Source organism: Rattus rattus, chromosome 5 (assembly GCF_011064425.1).
Source record: "Rattus rattus isolate New Zealand chromosome 5, Rrattus_CSIRO_v1, whole genome shotgun sequence".
Classification (NCBI taxonomy): domain Eukaryota; kingdom Metazoa; phylum Chordata; class Mammalia; order Rodentia; family Muridae; genus Rattus; species Rattus rattus.
In genome coordinates, this window is record NC_046158.1 from 29,709,864 (window position 1) to 29,728,639 (window position 18,776).

An 18,776-nucleotide genomic window follows, 5' to 3' on the forward strand; every position below is an offset into this window, starting at 1 on the left:
TTTGCCCCAGCCTTGCCCACGGCTGGATCTTACTGTCTTCCCCTCCACCGCCTTTCCTACAGTGTTCCCTTAGCCCCCAGTAGCAAGACAGAAGGCCGGTGAGCCAAAGATGAGAAATCTTCCTCCTCCTGTGCTTTTCTGTTTTAAAATCTTGGCTTGCAGAAGATGCTCCCCCATCAGGTTAGGCAATCTGAGCAATCTTACAGGTTAGGCTCCTACTCAGGCTGTGGTAGGTTCTCACTAAAACCATCACCACGTCTTAAGCAAGGAGACAGTGAATAAAGGTGCACGAAGACGTAGCGACGTAGCAAGGAAGCTTTATTCCAAGGTGAAGAGTAAAGCGCTCGGCAATTTACAGAACACAGGAAGGAGTACGTGGGACTTTCACTCTAAAACCCAGCTCTCCGGGAAAAGGCAGAAAGGTGGGTATTTCCCATAATTACCCATCAGAAGCAAGCTGTTCCTCCCCACTCTCATGCAGAAGTGTGTAAGAACCCTTTGGAAGATGCTTATAATAAATTATGTGACTTCATACCTGCCCCAGACAGCTATGCTTTAAGTGAGCATCTCAGTCCCAGCTGGATCTGTGCAACGCTAACTATATCCTAAAACACCCAGGGGGAGGTATACCTCCCTTCCCCTTTGCCCTAATGACTGGAAACATGGTAACGGTGGGGTACTCTCACCACACTAGACGAGGTCAAGCAGCCATGGACTAAAATTGGGAGCCACAAACTTTCCTGCTTGTGAGTTTGCTCTGGTATACTGTCACAGCAACGAGAAGCTAACACAGATGGTATTTGGAGGTGGGGCCCTGAGAGGGCATGACTGAGTTATGAAGGAAGCCCCTCAGGATGAAATTAGTGTTCTAAGAGACAGGGGACTACATTGCTTTCTTAAAGGAATCCGGCCCTTATCACAGTCCAGCCTTATCACACTGCATCCTGATCTGCCTCCCCCGCCTTTAAACTGTTGAGAAATGTCCATTGTTTAAGTCACCTCTCAAAACCTGTTACAGAAGCCCAAACAAGTGGAAGCATTCTTTTCAACAGATTGATCACATTCTCTGGGGCACACATGTTGTTCAGACCGATGTAGTCCCATTTGTCAAGTTTTGGATTGGTGGCCTGTGTTTTTTGGTGTCAGAAATATACCAAGGAAACAAAGTGTTTTGGGATTTAGATGGCAAAGAAGAATAAAGACCCAACAGATTCCTACGCAGTTACAACAACCATGGGCATGTTTGTTTACTTGAAGAGGAACAGATACGGTTTTATTATTTATTAACCAAGATGAGCTCTGCAGAGCTCTGTTATGTAAAATTGACTTATTCTAAGGCTAAAAGTCAAGGGAGTCGCAGACCTGGAAACAAATCCCTGTGGCTTCTCTTTGTCTTTATTACCGTGCCAACTAAAGTAATAGCATTTGAGGAGGAAGATCGCGGATGCTCAGAACGCAGATGATCCTTCACGCAATAACGATGCAGCTCACAATTTAATTTTCTGTACATTTTCCTTTATTATGGTGCAAAAGGAATAGTCTAGAAATCGTACTTCGGACACTGAATCTCTTCCAGACAAGTGCTGATCCACTACCCGATGCTGTCGAGCAGTGCAGAGCATCGATGAGCCTATCTGTCAGTCAACGAAGCAACCGGGGTACGTAGTCATCTCCTCACTGTGGGCAGTTTGGCAAATCTAGCATGTTCTGCAAATTACTTGGATTAAAGGCATTTCTGATTCACAATGTTTTCGACTCACAATGCTCATCTGGACACCATACTATCGGAAAGCAAGAAGCATACACAAAAGCGTTCACACAGACTTCTCCCAAGATTCCCCCACAATTCTGACAGAACCACAACTTCCCAAGTGAGCTCGGCCAACATTCTCATGCTATGTGGGGTGAATACAAACCCCGAGAGCTTAGCAACAGCACACTAGTCATGCAAACCTATGCAGGGGAAGACTTCTTCTCCTAATAATTTTGATTTGCAGGGGAAATCAGTCAACATTTAGTGAGTTCTTTTTTTCAAGGCTTGATTGAGACATTACTTTTTATTCAATGCCAGTCCCATTCACTATCTACTGGATAACTTTGGATAAGTAGTTTCATATCCATATCTTCATATCCAAATCTTCACCTACACCCTGGGTGGGGGAGGGGCGGGGGGAGTGACCATGATAACTGTGGCCGAGACTTCAAGTGACCTTTTGCCCTGCAGACTTCATGAGCTGTGTCTTAAACAGGGACGTGTCAGAAGGAGGTCCTATAAGGTCAATATGTGTTCTGTGAACATTCATCAAAACTCTAGGATATCTGCAACACAGTTGTTCAAAAACCTGCCTCATGTTTCTTTTCTCGCTCTCTCTCCTTCCTTCCAAAACCAGCAGCTCTTTTCTGAGCTCAAGGTGGAACTCCTGGGCCCACTCCTCAATGAGCTCCTTCACATGTCTGACGCTGCCAGGGTAAGACCCATCCCGGGCATCTTGTAGACAAAGGGTAGTGATGTCACCATCCACCTTCTCCTGACACAGGACGTGGTATTTGCTCAGTGTTGGTTCATAAAACTGACACTTGTGTTTCAGGTAAAGAAAAACATCTGTATCAAGCACAAGTGTTTCCGGGCTGCCGGCAGGCTCAGGTACAGAGGTCCCCAGAGTCGGTGCAGAGTTCTCGTTTTTCTGCAGGACCTGTCTAAGATTCTGTCCAGTCCAGTTTCTCCTCTCACCAGCGTATTTCCTGTTGTTTTCTAAAGCGGAATTAGCTTTTGATATCAAAGCCTGTTTGAGCTTCAGGATGGCCAGAAATGAACCTTGCACAGAGATTTTCCCACTGCGTCCCAATGGGCTAAAATTTAAAGTTGGGATTTTCTTTTTCAGGTCTACTACTAGGCTTTCTAGCACAATCTGAGGCCGAAAAACAGACAAATCAAGAATGGCCATCACATAGTTGAAGACCTACAACGAGAAAGAGAAAAAAGTCAAGACAGCACTGCCTCGCAGAGCAAGTGGCACACATTGCCTCCTGCCACTCTTCCCAGGGGTTCAGATCAGTTCTCGATCTAGCTCACCCCCTCCAGAGGGGCCTACACTGCTCCACATGGATTCACAGCCCATACCACACATCCCAGAAATGAAGTCAAACAATATTTTAAGACAAAATTCTGTTTTGAATCGAAGTGCTTTTCAGAATCCATGGATATGTAAACTGTTGGTATAAGCCTGACTCCAGATATCCCCCTGCAGTCAGTCCTGCCCTACATCTTCCAACTTAAATTTCAATAGTGGCTACACCAGAAGCCTGGATTTTAACTTTCATTCTTCTACCCACTTTCCTCGTTCCTTCAAAGTTCCTTTTTAAATATTCATCTTAATTGTTATTCCCTAGTATAAAACTTTCATCCCTGCTATCATCCAGGACAGCAAAAAAGCTCATAGTCACTTTAAAGGCATCACAGGACACACATAATATTGAAATATAAAAACATTTCTAGGGTTGGGGATTTAGCTCAGTGGTAGAGCGCTTGCCTAGGAAGCGCAAGGCCCTGGGTTCGGTCCCCAGCTCCGAGGGGAAAAAACAAAACAAAAAAAAAAAAAAATTTCTAGAGGCAGCTTTTGCCTTTGAGAACTGAGAAGTTACTTCTCTTTCCTAAGAAGCCATGGGACTAGAGCCCTTTGTGTATCCTTATATATAAAAGACTTCCCAAAACAAAAGGGGTCCAATCCTCAAAATACAGCCCAGGGCCCACGCTCACCTTTTCACTGAAGTGAGAGACTGTGAGCAGAGGCTCTGAGCCTAGAGGGTGTTTCTTTTGTCTGATGACGGTCTGTGCAACTATGGAAACATTAGCATCAACAGTGTTTATGCCATGACAACACACACCAACAAGTACCTTAATTAACAAATGGAGACCTTCAGTTCTATTGTTTGCAAAGTAAGTTTTTTTTTACATTTTTTTCCTACACCTGACATCCAAATAGCCTTTCCTTCGAGCTTTACCACACTAACATTCACCATAAAGGTGTTAATAAGATACTAATTCTATTTTTAAACACACACAAATCCATACACGAGTAAAAAGCAAGAGCCTAATGTCAATGCTCCATGCCACCCATCAGAGGATTACCGCCTTCCGGAAACTCCACACAGCTGAAGTTTTTTGTCTAACTCTCTGCTAATTTCCATCCCTGCCCTTCTCTCGACACTGACAAATCCAGACCTGGGGCCTCTCTGCTCACTATAACCACCCATGGCTAATCTCAACCTCTATGGCTTTGGACATCTCTACGTGATCACTTCCAAACTTCTGCTCCTACTTCATTGTCCTAACAGGTGTCACATCGAGGAAAGCTCACTTCTTGGTCAGCGTTCCCCTGAGCATCTTCAAATACCGTCTTCCAGGTCTCCAAAACTGAGGCGTCCTAAGTACTCACGGGCTCTGCTCCAGCCTCTCTACAGCCGCAGCCACTGATAAATCGTATTCTCCACACTGCAACATTGTTTCAGAACAGCAACTCCACTCCTCAGTCCCTTACTCAGAACCTCCAACAGCTCCCACCTCACCACAAACAACCCAGAAATGTCTCCGGGACCACAGGCTGCTCAGCACACAGGGGTCCCGGCTCTCAAGGTCCTCATACCTATTACTTTGCTCACACGCATCCCTGCCTTCCTATTTCTGCAAACACTCAACATACTTCTCCCCATCCCTCCTCACTGCACTCCCCACCACAACAATTTTTACCAGTCCATTTATCCTAGAATGTTCTTCCCCTTTATCCTTATGAATCCCTCTCTATCCCCTAACCCCACCCCCTTTTGCTTCATTCTGGTCTCTGCTCAACTGTTACAGAAACAGAGTATTTCAGATCTGGGAACACACCTAGTTGGTACAGCACATGTTTTGCATAGATAAAACCTTGGGTATTGGGTATGTTATCCCCAATATGGCTAGTGTACATGAAACCTTGGATGTATCCCCAACACACACACACACACAGAGAGAGAGAGAGAGAGAGAGAGAGAGAGAGAGAGAGAGAGAGAGAGAGAGAGAGAGCGACACTGACCCATTGATTTCCAACCAGATCTGGTAGTGTAAATTGGTAATCCCAACTGTCAGGAAACTAAAGCCGAAGGCCCTTAGTTCAAGGCCAGCCTGGGCATCTTGGGCAACATGATAAAATTCCATCTCAAAAAATAAATGAGAAAGAGGGCTGGAGAGATGATGTACCAGGAAAGAACACTTGCTGCTCTCCTAGAGGACCTCAGTCTCATTCTCTGCACCCACATCCGGTGACTCACAATCTCCTGTGTGTAACCCAGCTTCAGGGATCCAACGCCCTCTTCTGGGCTTCTCAAGCACCTCTAGACACATGACATTCAGACACTCATGCACACACACATACACATACACGCACCACAAAATAAAAATAACAGAGAGAACTTTTTTCAAGAGCAAAAGAAATTTCCCAACCCAGTCTACCTAAAACGATACCACCCAATCACTTTTATCTCTTTACTATTCTTCACACTTTTTCATAACATTTATATGTTAACATAGAAACAGATGTAAACATAAATGTATAGCTATAAATAAAGCACAAACATATGTACATCCGTTGCCCTAATCAACACCCACCCTCACTGATGTACATGAAAACCAAAAAGACTGCGTATTCCATGCATGGTTGTGTTCTCAACATCATCCAGAATAGTATTTTCAATATTCGCTATATAAAATATCATCTTGCACCACTACTGCCAAATATTTAAAGATATGCCAAGCCCTCGCCACAACCACATACCTGAACACCCCTCAAACAGAGCCTTTGTGTGTGTGTGTGCTGTGTGTGTGTGTGTGTGTGTGTGTGTGTGTGTGTGTGTGTGTGTGTGTGTGCTAATACACCTGCATGGAACTTTCACTCCTGATGGGGTAGAGCATGGAGAATGTTCTCTGGCACCTATTCCTCTAGTATCTAAGCCTAAAAAAGAACTATCCCTCCTCCAGGCTGGCGTAGCAAAGGCAATCTGCGGCCAACCAGCTGGCTGTTTCAACCTGAGGTGGGAGGCAGAATGGCTCGGTCCTATTTCAGGTGCAGGCCATAGTTCAATGTTACCAGTGGCAAAGCAAATTCTTTATTAGAATTTTCACTTGATGTGCTGGAGAGATGGCTCAGTGGTTAAGAGCACTGACTGCTCCTCTAGAGGTCCTGAGTTCAAATCCCAGCAACCACATGGTGGCTCACAACCATCCGTAATGGGATCCAATGCCCTGTGTCTGAAGACAGCTACAGTGTACTCATTCATATATATATATATATATGTGTGTGTGTGTGTGTGTATATATGTGTATATATGTGTATATATATATGTATATATATAATAAATAAGTAAATCGTTTTAAAAAGAACAAGAAGAGGAGGAGGAGGGGAAGGGGAAAGGAGAGGGGGAGGAGAAGATTTTTCCACTTGATAGTTTGAAGGATTAGAAGCACAGAGTGTGATTATATTGTTGTTGCCACCTGAAACTCCCAGAGTAATTGTCCTATCTAGGAGATTATATGTAATTTAACTTTATTTTACACATGTTCTATATCTGCCTCCCAAGAAGCAAAATATTTTTTAAAGTCTTCAAGTTTTTTTCACTCACTGACATTTTCATGAGCTATTTTCATATATTTTTGCAAACGTAAAACTGGCCGGTTTTCAGAATAGAGTAATTTTTAATTCTACTTGAAACGCTGCCAATCCCATCGACGATCTTATCAATATGAAATTTTAATTTCACTGAGAAAGCACTTCTCAGATGTGCTTGATTAAGAAATACCTTTCTTTTCCTTGAAGATGATATACGCAACTCCTTTGGATCTTGATGGATATATCACCTTTTCCACATGTCCGCCCTCATCCCGGAAGTAGCGCTTCACTAACTGGTGTTTTGAGAGGCCGACTGGAAGCCCAGAAACTACAACTGTTCTCTCAGAAACTGTGGGATCTTTGACCGTCAACGCTGATGCCTGCAGGAAAACAGTTGGCTACTGTTTAAATATGAGCCTACGAAAGGTGCAATCACATCAGTGGGATACAACGCATCCTTCCACAAAGTTGATCAGTGGGAGTTTGTCTGCCTCATTCCACTTATCAACATAGACGTTAGTCAAATTTGAGAGTTCTGTGCACAGTGATCCCTTTATTTTTTCCAATAGGTAGAAAACAGTATTAAATATTTGATTTTAGGAAGACCCAAAAGAAGAGTGTCGTGGGGAAAAAAAAATGAAAAAGAAATAAAGAAATATTTTTTGAAGCACCTAGAATTTTTCAATTATAAGAATATATTCTCTGGGTTCTGTTGTGGCCCAGATGATGGTAACTTTTTTTTCTATTATGAGTTCTGTTTTTTTCCCCTCTCCCAGAAATTGGTTTTGATGTACCCAAGACTTAAGTTTCTCAATAAAGGAAATAAAATCTCCAAAAAAAAAAATTTTTTTTTTGTTTTTTGAGATGACATCTTTCTATGCAGCCTTAGCTGGCCTTGAACTTGCTATTTAGACCTGGATGACTGCAATCTCAGAGATCCCCCTGCTTCCATCTCCCCAGTGCTGGGATTAAAGTCATCAGGGAGATGTACCATTCGTTTTCTAACACTTTAAAGAGGCTTTGTATAGACTATACATGGACTGACCCTGGACTCTGACCTCACAGGTAGCAATGAATATCCTAGTAAGAGCACCAGTGGAAGGGGAAGCCCTGGGTCCTGCTAAGACTGAACCCCCAGTGAACTAGACTGTTGGTGGGAGCTCGGCAATGGGGGGAGGGTGGGGAGGGGAACACCCATAAGGAAGGGGAGGGGGAGGGGGATGTTTGCCGGAAACCGGGAAAAGGAATAACACTCGAAATGTATATAAGAAATACTCAAGTTAATAATAATAAAAATAAATAAATAAAAAAAAAGAGGCTTTGTATACAGCTCAGTGATAGAGGGCTTGAGTCTTGTGTATAAAGTCCTGGTTTATTAAAATAACTACAAAGAAGACAACGTTTGAAAGATGCTATGCATTTCCTGGATTACTGAGACCCAAGTATGTAAGCCAGTGAGCAGGGCATCCCTCTTATGGTCAGCATCAATGGGAAGTCTTTGCAGCAAGGTGCTGGCTGCGTAGACCACACCGCACTTTCCACCAGGGATCTGAGGTGACAGTGAGTCACAGAGGGACATGCTCACACAGAAGCTGGTGCCGTGTGGAGTGCCCAGCAAAGCTCCTTCATTTAGATCCGCCTTCTAAATCCACGTCTGCTTAGCATCTTCATTTGTCTCCCACCTCAAGTTAGGAAAGAGAATCCATCTGCTCACTCAAGATATGTGCAATCCACCAGGACCAGTTGCAGCAAAGTTCAGACATAATCCATTTAACTAGCTGGGAAGGACCACGCCTCCTGAGCTACTGATGGTTAACCAACTGCAAAGGAGCTTTGGACTCTCAAGGCAAGGACTATATTTCAAGTAAGGTCTGTCTGGGGGAGAAGCCTACTTCTAGCTCCCCAGCAGGACAGCAAAGGAATGGCGTATGTACACACAGTGTTCTGTTCACCCTGACGGCCTTAAAAATGAAAGCAAAAGAATAAAATCAGCTCACTGGGACAGACTTCAACCGTTTTCAGGGAGACAAAAATAATGTGCAGGTGTATGTAAGGACGAGACAGAAGAAACAAACAGAGAGTAAGAAAAGGGGGTTGTGGAGTAAAGGTGACAGTCTGCACCACAGACCCTCAGGTGTGAAGGAAAGAAACACGCACAAGTCATGAACGGCTACCAGTAACAAACTCGCCCCAGCTTGTTCCAAGCACAGTCTAGCCCCACATACACACAGGCTTGAGCACACAAGCCCCATAGTGGCAGACACTGGAACAGACCTCAGTGAAAGCTGAGGAAGATACCTAAATTAACCCTCTGGAGACTCTAGCTAGCCCGGGCACACATGAGCACTGCGGCCTCTTTTCTGGCATCTGAAGGGAGCCTGGCCTAAAGATCACGAGCGAACTAAATCTTAAGTAGAAGGGGAAAGCGAAAATGGAAAAGATCCTTTGAGCATCACTAGAAACGTTGCCCTTTATGTGGTTAAGAAAACACATGACATGAGACCAGAAGAGGAAAGCATCTTTAGCAAGCAGTTAGACCCTGCTGGAACCGTATTTGCTCCTCAGGATGCGCCACTGTTGAGTTTTAACTTTTCCACTAAATGTGCCAAGTCTTCGCAATTCCAAAAACTCAAAAAATGGATACAAAAGAAAGTGAAGCTATCCAATGCTTTCAACATAGCAATAAAGGCTGCATTGACAGAAATTAAAGGGGGAAATGATGAGGTTACATTACAGAAATCATGTAATATTCTATACAGGTACAACTACAAAGTACGTTATAGAAGGTACAAAAACAGCCTGAAGAAAAAATTTAAGTGAGATTACAGCTCCCAGTGTTGAAAATGGAAGAAAGCGGTCGCTCCTCCTCACTTACCATCGTGGAATTCAGAAAACTAAGGCAGTGGTGGTGATGGCCCAGAAGATGCAGGTCTCAGAATCGCTGTCCTTTCAACCAGTAGCTGAGTCAAGATGAGATGGCACGCAGGTCCTACCTAAGGAAATTGTGCTTTTAAGTTTACAATGTACGTATGACACTCTCACCACATGCATCCTATAACTTAAGACATTAATAAAAAAACGTATTCATCAAACTTACCTTCCACATCTGACAATACATTGGGCACTACACTACAAGTGGCGAGCAGAAAGAAAATGGTCGCTATGAAATTCTGTTCTCTTCAAAACATGTACTGTAGGGGGCTAGAAAATGGCTCAGCAGTTAAGAGTACTTGCTACTTTTACAGAGGACCTGGGCTCGGTTCCCAACACCAACATGGTGATTCACTACTGCCTGTAACTCCAATTCAAGGGGATCTGGTACCCTCCTCTGGACTTTGAGACACCAGGCAGGCATGTGGTATACATTCATACACGCAGGCAAAACACACACATAAAATATGATAAAATAAACTTAATGAATAAAAATGGCTGTGTCCTCTTTCTGCCATGAAGCATTTGATGGGCTTTATAATTCATATTTCGAGGGACTTCTAGCTCGTGGATAAGTACAGTTAAGCCATTTCAAAGGAGCTTGGTTTGCAGAAAAGAGGGCTCTCTATTGCTCTACGGAAGGAAACAGAATATCTCATTTAAAACACATCTCACCCACAATATTTACTATAAAACTACAGTAAATGCCATCCAGGATTAAGAAGCCAGATTAATTCTGGATACAGTACAAGAGAGGCTCCGTGAGCGAGAGGCCTTGAAGGCTCCATACAACCAAATAGCAAGTAAAAGACATTTTCAGACTGGGCGGTGGCGGTGCACACCTTAGATCCCAGCACTGGGAGAGGGGCAAGGTGGGTCTCTGTGAGTGTGAGGCCATGGTGGTCTATAAAGGAAGTTCCGGGACAGCCAGGGCTACACAGAGAAACACTCTCTTGGACAACCAATCCAAAGGGAGGAGGAGGAAGGGGAGGAGAAGGGAGGAGGAGGAGGGTGTCGTTTGGGGCAGGGAGGTGGCGGAATGCATATGTTTCATATTGATAGAATACAAGACAAAGATAAAATATATGGCAGGTATATGACAAAGAGGACACTTTCATGGCAGTAAACGGTCTGTCTTCCAGATGGTATAGTATAAAGATGGAAATACGCAGACCCAAGTGTTCCTCAGTCTAGTCCCCAGACACTTATTGCAAAGTCCCTTACAACTGAAAAGTCCCTTACAATTGACTTTTCAGATCTCCAGGCTGAGTGACTCCCTGACTTTTATCCCTGCAGCTCAGTGTCCTGACAGCCCACACCAGCCTCCTCGGTAAATGGTGGCACCGCCCTTCCAGCTGCTCATCAATAGCAAAGACAAAAATCCATCTGAGCTCAGGAAAGCTCCACACCTCATCAGCACTATTGTGTTTCTTAATTCAAGTGTCTACGTGGCGTGGCGCACTTTATCTTTAGAATCAAAGAAGCTCCCTGTGGAGCTTGTTTTGCAAGACCTCACTTCCTTCTGTGATCTCTTCAGTGCCCTGCGTCTTCTTCCTTAACTCACTCATGTCTGAGGACATATGGCTGCAGGTCTTCTGAGACCCATTGTGAGCAGAGAATTACCAGTCTCCTCTGTGCACAGTAAAGAAGAAAAGTGGGTGTCCTGGGAAAAAAAAATCCACTCAAATACTGTGAAACAAGGGGATTTCAGCAGAGGTATGGTGGCATTTTACAGTTCCCATGCTCCGCTTTAAGGGGCTCTGGCCTTTATAATGAAAAAGAAAGAAAAAGAAAGAAAGAAAGAAAGAAAGAAAGAAAGGAAAGAAAAGAAAGAAAGAAAGAAAGAAAGGAAAGAAAAAAAGGGGGAGGTAGGTGTGGGGGGAAGAGGAAGGAAGGAGGGAGGAGGGAGAGGAGAGAGGAGGGAGAGAGAGAGAGAGAGAGAGAGAGAGAGAGAGAGAGAGAGAGAGAAGAGGAGAGGGAGACAGACAATGGTGTAAAGTAAAACTTCTTAAATGTGGCACTAAGAAGAAACATTTCATTTGCTGTTTTGGTTTCTATTTACTTTCTCAAACACTTGTTTATTTTCAAGGACTAGACGTTGACGCTCACCAAGTAAAACACACACACACACACACACACACACACACACACACACACACACACACACACACACTCATCAGGTGAAACATATACAGAAACTCACGCACGCACAGTAACTGCTCCAAAACATAATCACCTAGGTCTTTAGACAAAACCCGGGTCCCTGAGCAAAGGCCTAGCACCAAGAGAAAGGGGCAGCAAGCCAATGCCCTCAGCTCAGACTCTTCTAACTAGCTCCTTCCAGTAGTTAGCTAGGGCCTCCATTTCTGGGTCACTGTCCTCGCCCCTACTCCTAAACCACCGCAGTCCCGCCCAAACCACCTTCCGGACGAAACCCGCGAGTCCCTGCCTATTCATCAGTGGGGTTAGAAAGGCCCCCGTGTCCCCACCCGTGGGAGCCAGACCTGCCGCTCCCGCGATGGCCACTTCGGGGCGCGCGACCGCGCGGAACACATGCTTTGGGACCCTCGGCGCGCCTCCCTGCACTGCAAACCAGGGGAAAAGCTACTTGCCTGGGCAGGGAGGAGATGCTCAGGCAGCGGGAAGGCCTAAAAGCTGGCAGCGAGTAGGTTCCACTTTCGTTTTCTAGTTCCTGTCGCCCTGGAGACACAGCTTGAAAGGGCGGCGCCCCGCTAGGTTAGTCTCTCCGCGCCTTTGCGTTTCCTGCGCAAGACGTCCTGGGGGCATCTGGGCTTCACTCAGTCTCAACAGCGCTCTCTCAAGCCGGACGTCCTACACCTCCTTCCCACCCGCGGGGTCTGCCCAGGCTGCAGAGCCCAGAGCCCAGGGCAGGATGACCCTATGATCCTGCCCTCCGAACTCAACCATATGGCCGGGCGGTGCTGGATAAATCTAGCCCAATGAAATCAAAAGAAATATGAAGGCAAAGGCAGAGAGCATGAACTCCCATGTAAAGAAGTGGAAAGTGAAATCATGAGATACCAATTTTCAACCAGTTTGCCCAAATTAGCAGCTACCCAATGTTAGCACAAGCCGGTTTAAGTACAACCCTTTTTAAGGTTTGGACATCTCTCCGGGACTCAGAACACAGCTTTTTTTTTTTTTTTTCCCCTGGGGACTGAACAGGGCCTTTCTAGGCAAGCGCTCTACCACTGAGCTAAATCCCCAACCCCCCACATTCGCCCTTTAGCATGCCCTATACTTGAAGCCAAATCCCTCTGACCCATTCCTGACTCTCTCCTGCACCTTTGCTGACCCTAAACCAGTCACAGAAATCAGGATTCCTCTTCCCCAAAGTGGGTCATACAAAATATACACTTCTCGTCCCAAATAGGCTATGAAACCTACTCCCCTCTCTCCGAGGGAAGACTCATTCCTTCAGGAAGGAATGCTGCACAGAGCAAAGAAGAATCCAGACAGGCTGGGGTGGCTAATCTTGACTGTCAACTTGATACATTTGGGAAGAAGACCTTCTGTTGAGGAACTACCTCTATACTGTAGGCATGTCTGTGGCATTTTCTGTTTTATGTTTGTTTTGTTGTTGTGGTGGTGGTGGTGGTGGTGGTGGGCTTGGGGGTTTTTTGTTTTGATTTTTGTTTTGGGTTTTTTCGTTTTAGGTTTGTTTGGTTTTTTTGTTTGTTTGTTTGTTTGTTTGTTTTTGTTTTGTTTTGTTGGTTTCTCTGTGTAGCCCTGGCTGTCCTGGAACCTGTTCTATAAACCAGGTTGACCTCAAACCCATAGAGATCTGCTGCCTCGGCTAGAATTAAAGGAGTGTGCTACCACTATTGCGGTGTGGTATTTTCTTGATTGCTAATTAATACAGAAGAGCTGAGCCGACTGTGGGCGGCACCATCCTTAGGCAGGTACACACACCCCCACCCCCCAACACCCCCACACCCCCCGCTCTATATGAAATGTAACAGAAAGCAAGCAGACAGGAAGTGGTCAGCAGCAGGCCTGCCGGGTTCCTGCTTCAGGTTCCTTCAGGTTGCTTTAAACCAAAATAGACCTTCTCACGTTGCTTTTGGTCATGGTGTTTATCCCAGCAATAAAGAGCCAACCAGAACATGAAAGCAGAACTTCCTTCCCAAAGCTGTCCATTATTTATCTACCTTGAGCAGAAAAACTTGTTTTCTTTGGGCCTTTGGCTGTTTCTGTCTGATGGCTTCTGGTTCACATTCAATGCTGATAAGCTATTAATAAAATTAGTAGGCTGTTCTTTTGCTCTTTTTTTTTTTTTCCAGTATGTCTGGTAGCTTTTACCTTTACCATGGCTAAGGTAAAGGTCTTCCTGTTCTAGTATTATCAAAACACAATGACGTGCAAAGGCGTAAATGTGCAGACAGCCTCAAACTTACAGTTCTACTCTTAGAAGTTCCCCTCCAATGGTAGTGCATGAGTGAGTCTAAGGGGCTATACAGAAATGAATATATGCTGCTTGTAGTAAGGAGCTTACACTGCTTATCAATGAAAGAACCTACTTACGTGCTTGATGGTACTTCAAGGCTATGAAGATTTTAGGACAGAATGAGATAGAACTCCGTGTAATTATATTGTTGCCCAATTTATAGTTTATTTCCAGATCCTCCTGCCTCAGCCTTCAAAGTGCTAGGATTTCAAGCTTATGCCACCATGCTGACACCTCCCCACCACCACTATGCCAATCTGAATGTCTAATAAACATCTAAAATGTAAGGAGAGCAAACAGAAAGAACTTTTCCCCCTATGCTTTGGATTGAAGCCAGTGTCCGTGCATGATAGGCAAGCGCTATCCACCTGACTCCCTGCTGCAAACCCTTGTTTACATCTTGTTTACACTCCACGTTTATGTTCTTGATACAGCGTGGTGTCTTCGCTTCCTCTCCTTTTGCTGTGATCAAATACATAATCAGGTTAATGGAGAAAGGGTGCATTTCTGATAGCTGGTGTCTGGGAAGGAGATACTCAATTTGATCTTGACACACAGTCCCCAGGACGCAGCATAGAAAGGGGTAGGGACAAAGCAAAGGGAAAATTTCAATCACCAACTCTTTAATCAATTTTAGACATATTCTCTCCCTTCGTGTGTGTGTGTGTGTGTGTGTGTGTGTGTGCGTGCAGGATCCGTGCGTGCCAAAGGTCGTTTAATCAATTTTAAAATCCCGTGTGTGTGTGTGTGTGTGTGTGTGTGTGTGTGTGTGTGTGTGTGTGTGTGTGTGCAGGCGCATGTATAGGGCCAGTAAGATGTCTCAGTGGGTAAACCTGCTTGCTGTCCAGCCTAACAACCTGAATTTGATCCATGGGGCCCCCAAAGAGAGTCCACAAATTGTCCTCAGATTCCATATGTGCTATACAGTGTGCTTGGACACACACACACACACACACACACACACACACACACACACACACACGCACCTACAGACTCAATGTTGTTCTTCCCAAATCTCTAAAGCACTATATATAGAAATTGAAAAAACAATTTTAACTGGTGTGGTAACACCACCAGATCCCAGCATTCATGAGGCTGCTGAGCTCAATGATGAGTTTAAGGACAGCCTGGGCTACATAGAAAGACCCAGTCTCACAGGAAAAGAAAGAAAGATGGAGGAGGAGGAGGAGGAGGAGAGGAGGGGGAGGAGGGGGAGGAGGGGGGGAGGAGGAGGGGGGAGAGGAGGAAGAGGGGGGGGGAAGGGGAGGAGGAGGAGGAGGGGGAGGAGGAGGAGGAGGAGGGGGAGGACGAGGAGGAGAGAGAAGAAAGGAAGTAGCTGAGCTTGCCTGCTCTTTAGTTCCTCCAGATTTCCAAAGCTTCTTGCAGGCTGATCACATCACTTCAAGCCCCCAAGCCTCCGGTCTTTTCCCAGATGCTCCAGGACAAAACAAAACATTTTGAGCCTTAGAAGAGGCTGGAAACCTCTTCTATATAAAAACACAAGCTTGCAAGGAATCTTCCCAAACTTTCATACAGCATAGGGACCAAGTGGAATGAATTAAACATTTTTAAGTCACCTGGAGAGTGGTTTGTGATAAATGATACAGAACCCATTTTGAAGATCTGGAAGTATAGCATCCTGATGCACAAATGACACCATGGTCTCTCATCCTCAAGAGCAAGAAGTTGGAGATGGCAGAAATTCCGTTCTGGTGTTTGCTGAAGTCCTCTGGAACAAGCTGAATACCTTCTCAGGGCTAGCTGCTCAGTTTCAGAGATGATAAGTTACGAAATGGCACACGACAAAAGCCTATGAGCACCCTTCTGATCACACGATGAGGTCCTGTAAATCTCTCAGGATGATGATGAAGTATCGTCCCTACCTCTTACCCCAGAAACGAGTGCACACTACGAACAACACATTTTTGGTCACACTTACTACTCAGTGACTATTTTTCCTGATTCATAATTTCAATGATAAAAACATCAGAGTTGTAAACTTCTGGGATCTGGTAACCCATGGATTGGTTTTTAAGAAAGAAACTGAAAGTACTCTTATCCTTTTGAAGGCAAAACAGAGATGAGGGAACGGTGCCGAGAAAGACTGCTGAAGAGTTGCTGGATTTCATTAAAGGAGAAGAAAATCTCATGGGTACACAAAGCAAAGCTACTGTTGGAAGTGATGAAGACGACATTAAAACAGGTGACAAACTGACAAACATGGCTCTTCATTATGCAAACAAAGGCAATACCATGTTGGTAAGGCTGGACTCAAAATGGGATCTCAAGAGACAATAAAAGAGTTAGAGCTACAGCTCTCCCCAGATTGATTCCTCTTACTCTTGAAGAAATAGAGCATTTCTTCAAGGTATGGAGGTAACAGCATTTGCCTCTATTAAGTTAGAGATGCATGGGTGGTTGTTTTCAATCATGAAAAAGAAGACGGTACCATTTCTACTATACTGTGTTGAGGTTCTATAGTTGATCTGATGGTTGATATAGGAAGAGCAAGAGATGATGGTGTTGATGCATTGAAGTTCTCACAGGGGATAAACATCTTGCTTGGTGGGGTGAAAGATCAGAAACTGAACTAGCCAAACACATCACACCATATGGAGAGCCAAGGGCTGGACTTGAACAGTATACTAGAAAGAAGCTTGTTGTAGCATTTGAAGCTATTTCATGGGCACTGTTAGAAAATTCTAGAGTTAAGGCCAATGATGTAATCTCTAAAATATGTGTAGTGAACCAAGAAGGAAATAAAACTGTTGGGTTAGATCTTAAGGCAGAAATTCTGCTGTACAAGCCATGTTGGATGCGGTATTCTAGATACCGACTTGGAAGAATATTGGGCAATTAAGTTGGCTACTAATATTGCAGTTGTTGTTCTTAGAGTGGATCAGGTCAACCATCATGACTAAACCATCTCAGGGGTACAAGCCTCCAAGAAGAAAATCGGCTGAGATGAAGACCAACATGAGTGAACAACTTTACTTCTGTAGGCGAAGGTTTTATAGTCTCCTTACATTAGTAAGTGCTTCGATTTTGCATTCTCTGCTGGATGATGAAAAAATTTCCTTTTTTATATGAAAGTTTTATGGACCCTCAGGGCATTTCAAAATAGTCAAAACAGTCTCTAGAAAGAACAGATCTGGACAGTTCACACATCTCAATTTTTAAATATTACCTCAAACTTACAGTGACTGAACTAAGACGGGAATGACATAAAGATAAGTCCAGCCAGAAATCAACTCCCATTTACATGGCTCTGATGGTTTGGATCCAAAAGGCCCCCAAAGGCCACGACATGGTGAAGGTTTGATCTGAGGTGCTGTTGGGAAGTGAGGCCTCATCAGAGGTAGGTTGATGAGGGCATGCCCTTTAAGGGACACTGGGACCCTGGCCTCTTCCCCTGCCTTTGCTTCCTGGCCACCAGGAATATAGCAGCTTTACTCTACTTCACTCTCGGCCCTATGTACACCTCCATGCCACAGGCCCAAAGCAACAAAGCAAAGGGGGCATAGAATGACGTCTCTGAAGCTGAACTAAAAGCACTCTATCCCCATTTAAAGGTCATTCTCTCAGGTACGCTTTCTCCCTGACAGAAAGCTGACTACTACAGTGATGGAATGTTGACTTGTTACCCTGGGCTAAAGGATGAGCAAGAAACTGGTAAATCACCCTTTCTGGATATGCGAGGGAGTGTTTCCAGGAAAGATAAGCATTTAATTGGTAGAGTGGATAAAAATAAAAAGGCTCTCCCATCGCCAATGTGTAGCATTGTCTACTCTACTGTGAGTCCAGTGGAACAAAACAGAAGAAAGGCAAAGCTACCACAGATACCCTTTAAGACTACACAGCCCACTCTGGCTTTGAGCTCAGACCATTCCTGTTTCTGCCTCAGTTCCCAAGGGCTGGAACGATGGTATATAGCACAACACTCAGCCAAATTCAACCTATTTTTATTAATTATCTTTTCTTCTTTGGTTTTGTTAGAAAAAGGACATCTGCTTCCCCACCGTTACAAACTTAGACTAGAGTCATATCATCAGCTTCCCTTCAAGAGACAAACCCTCATAGCAAAACCCTATCTATGGGCAACACAAGCCAATGTTTCTCCAATAAACTATGTGGTTGAACAATTATCAAGAAGAGTACCAAGGCTATTCAATGGGGAAATAAATGACTTTAAGACATAGTATATCTACATACGAAGTAATGAAGGGTCTGAGGGTTTGTTTGACTTAGTGTAGGCACTAACTCAGCCAGCAATCTGCCCCCAAGTGAAGGTAGGCCTTTGCCTAAAAGCATACATGAAAATCAACAGAGTTAACCCAAGCTAATGGAAAGACCTACATGTAAGTGCTAAGTTGGGAACATACAAGGAAGACTTCATGACATTGGATTTGGCCAGGGCTTGGGAAACAATGACACCACAAGTACTGGGGGAAAATACATGGATCGAGCTTCACCTAAGCTTTAACAATTTTATAAAGAAAACATGCTATCAATGGACTTGCAAAACCAACCATAGAATGAGTGCGGAGTAAAGGTATGCACCACCATGCCTGACTTGAATGTCATCTTACTCCCAGGTCATGAAATGTGTCAGAATAAAACCTGTCAAAGATTCCTTGGCAAAAAGAAATTCACTTTCTCTCTGGGGGAGCTTTAATTTTATCATTAAGGTTTCTGCACATTCTCCCACTAAAGAAGCTGCAAGAAGGCACGTGCTGAGT

General features: G+C 44.4%; 1 protein-coding gene and 1 pseudogene across 2 annotated transcripts; one reads left to right on the plus strand and one right to left on the minus strand.

Moving 5' to 3' along the window:
* Positions 1–297: 297 nt before the first annotated feature.
* Rbm43 (RNA binding motif protein 43) lies at positions 298–12,345 on the minus strand. 2 transcript variants are annotated; one of them, XM_032903277.1, is made up of 5 exons: positions 12,182–12,345; positions 9,514–9,631; positions 6,829–7,018; positions 3,758–3,837; positions 298–2,960 (listed from the first exon to the last, which is right to left on the minus strand). In XM_032903277.1, exons 2-5 carry the CDS (start codon positions 9,514–9,516, stop codon positions 2,202–2,204), a joined length of 1,032 nt encoding a protein of 343 aa, XP_032759168.1. In that variant the 5' UTR covers positions 9,517–9,631; positions 12,182–12,345; the 3' UTR covers positions 298–2,201. The 2 variants fall into 2 exon arrangements, with proteins under 2 accessions (XP_032759168.1, XP_032759167.1); XM_032903276.1 differs by lacking the exon at positions 12,182–12,345 and adding an exon at positions 12,074–12,175.
* LOC116900810 lies at positions 12,088–17,021 on the plus strand (annotated as a pseudogene).
* Positions 17,022–18,776: the final 1,755 nt, after the last annotated feature.

Excerpts from the sequence above, each read along its gene's own strand:
- Rbm43 (XM_032903277.1), bottom strand. Across the intron at positions 3,838-6,828 it reads CATCTTCAAGGAAAAGAAAG|TTGCACAGACCGTCATCAGA; the intron begins GTATTTCTTAAT and ends ATGTTTCCATAG. Across the intron at positions 2,961-3,757 it reads TCTCTCACTTCAGTGAAAAG|GTCTTCAACTATGTGATGGC; the intron begins GTGAGCGTGGGC and ends TTCTCGTTGTAG.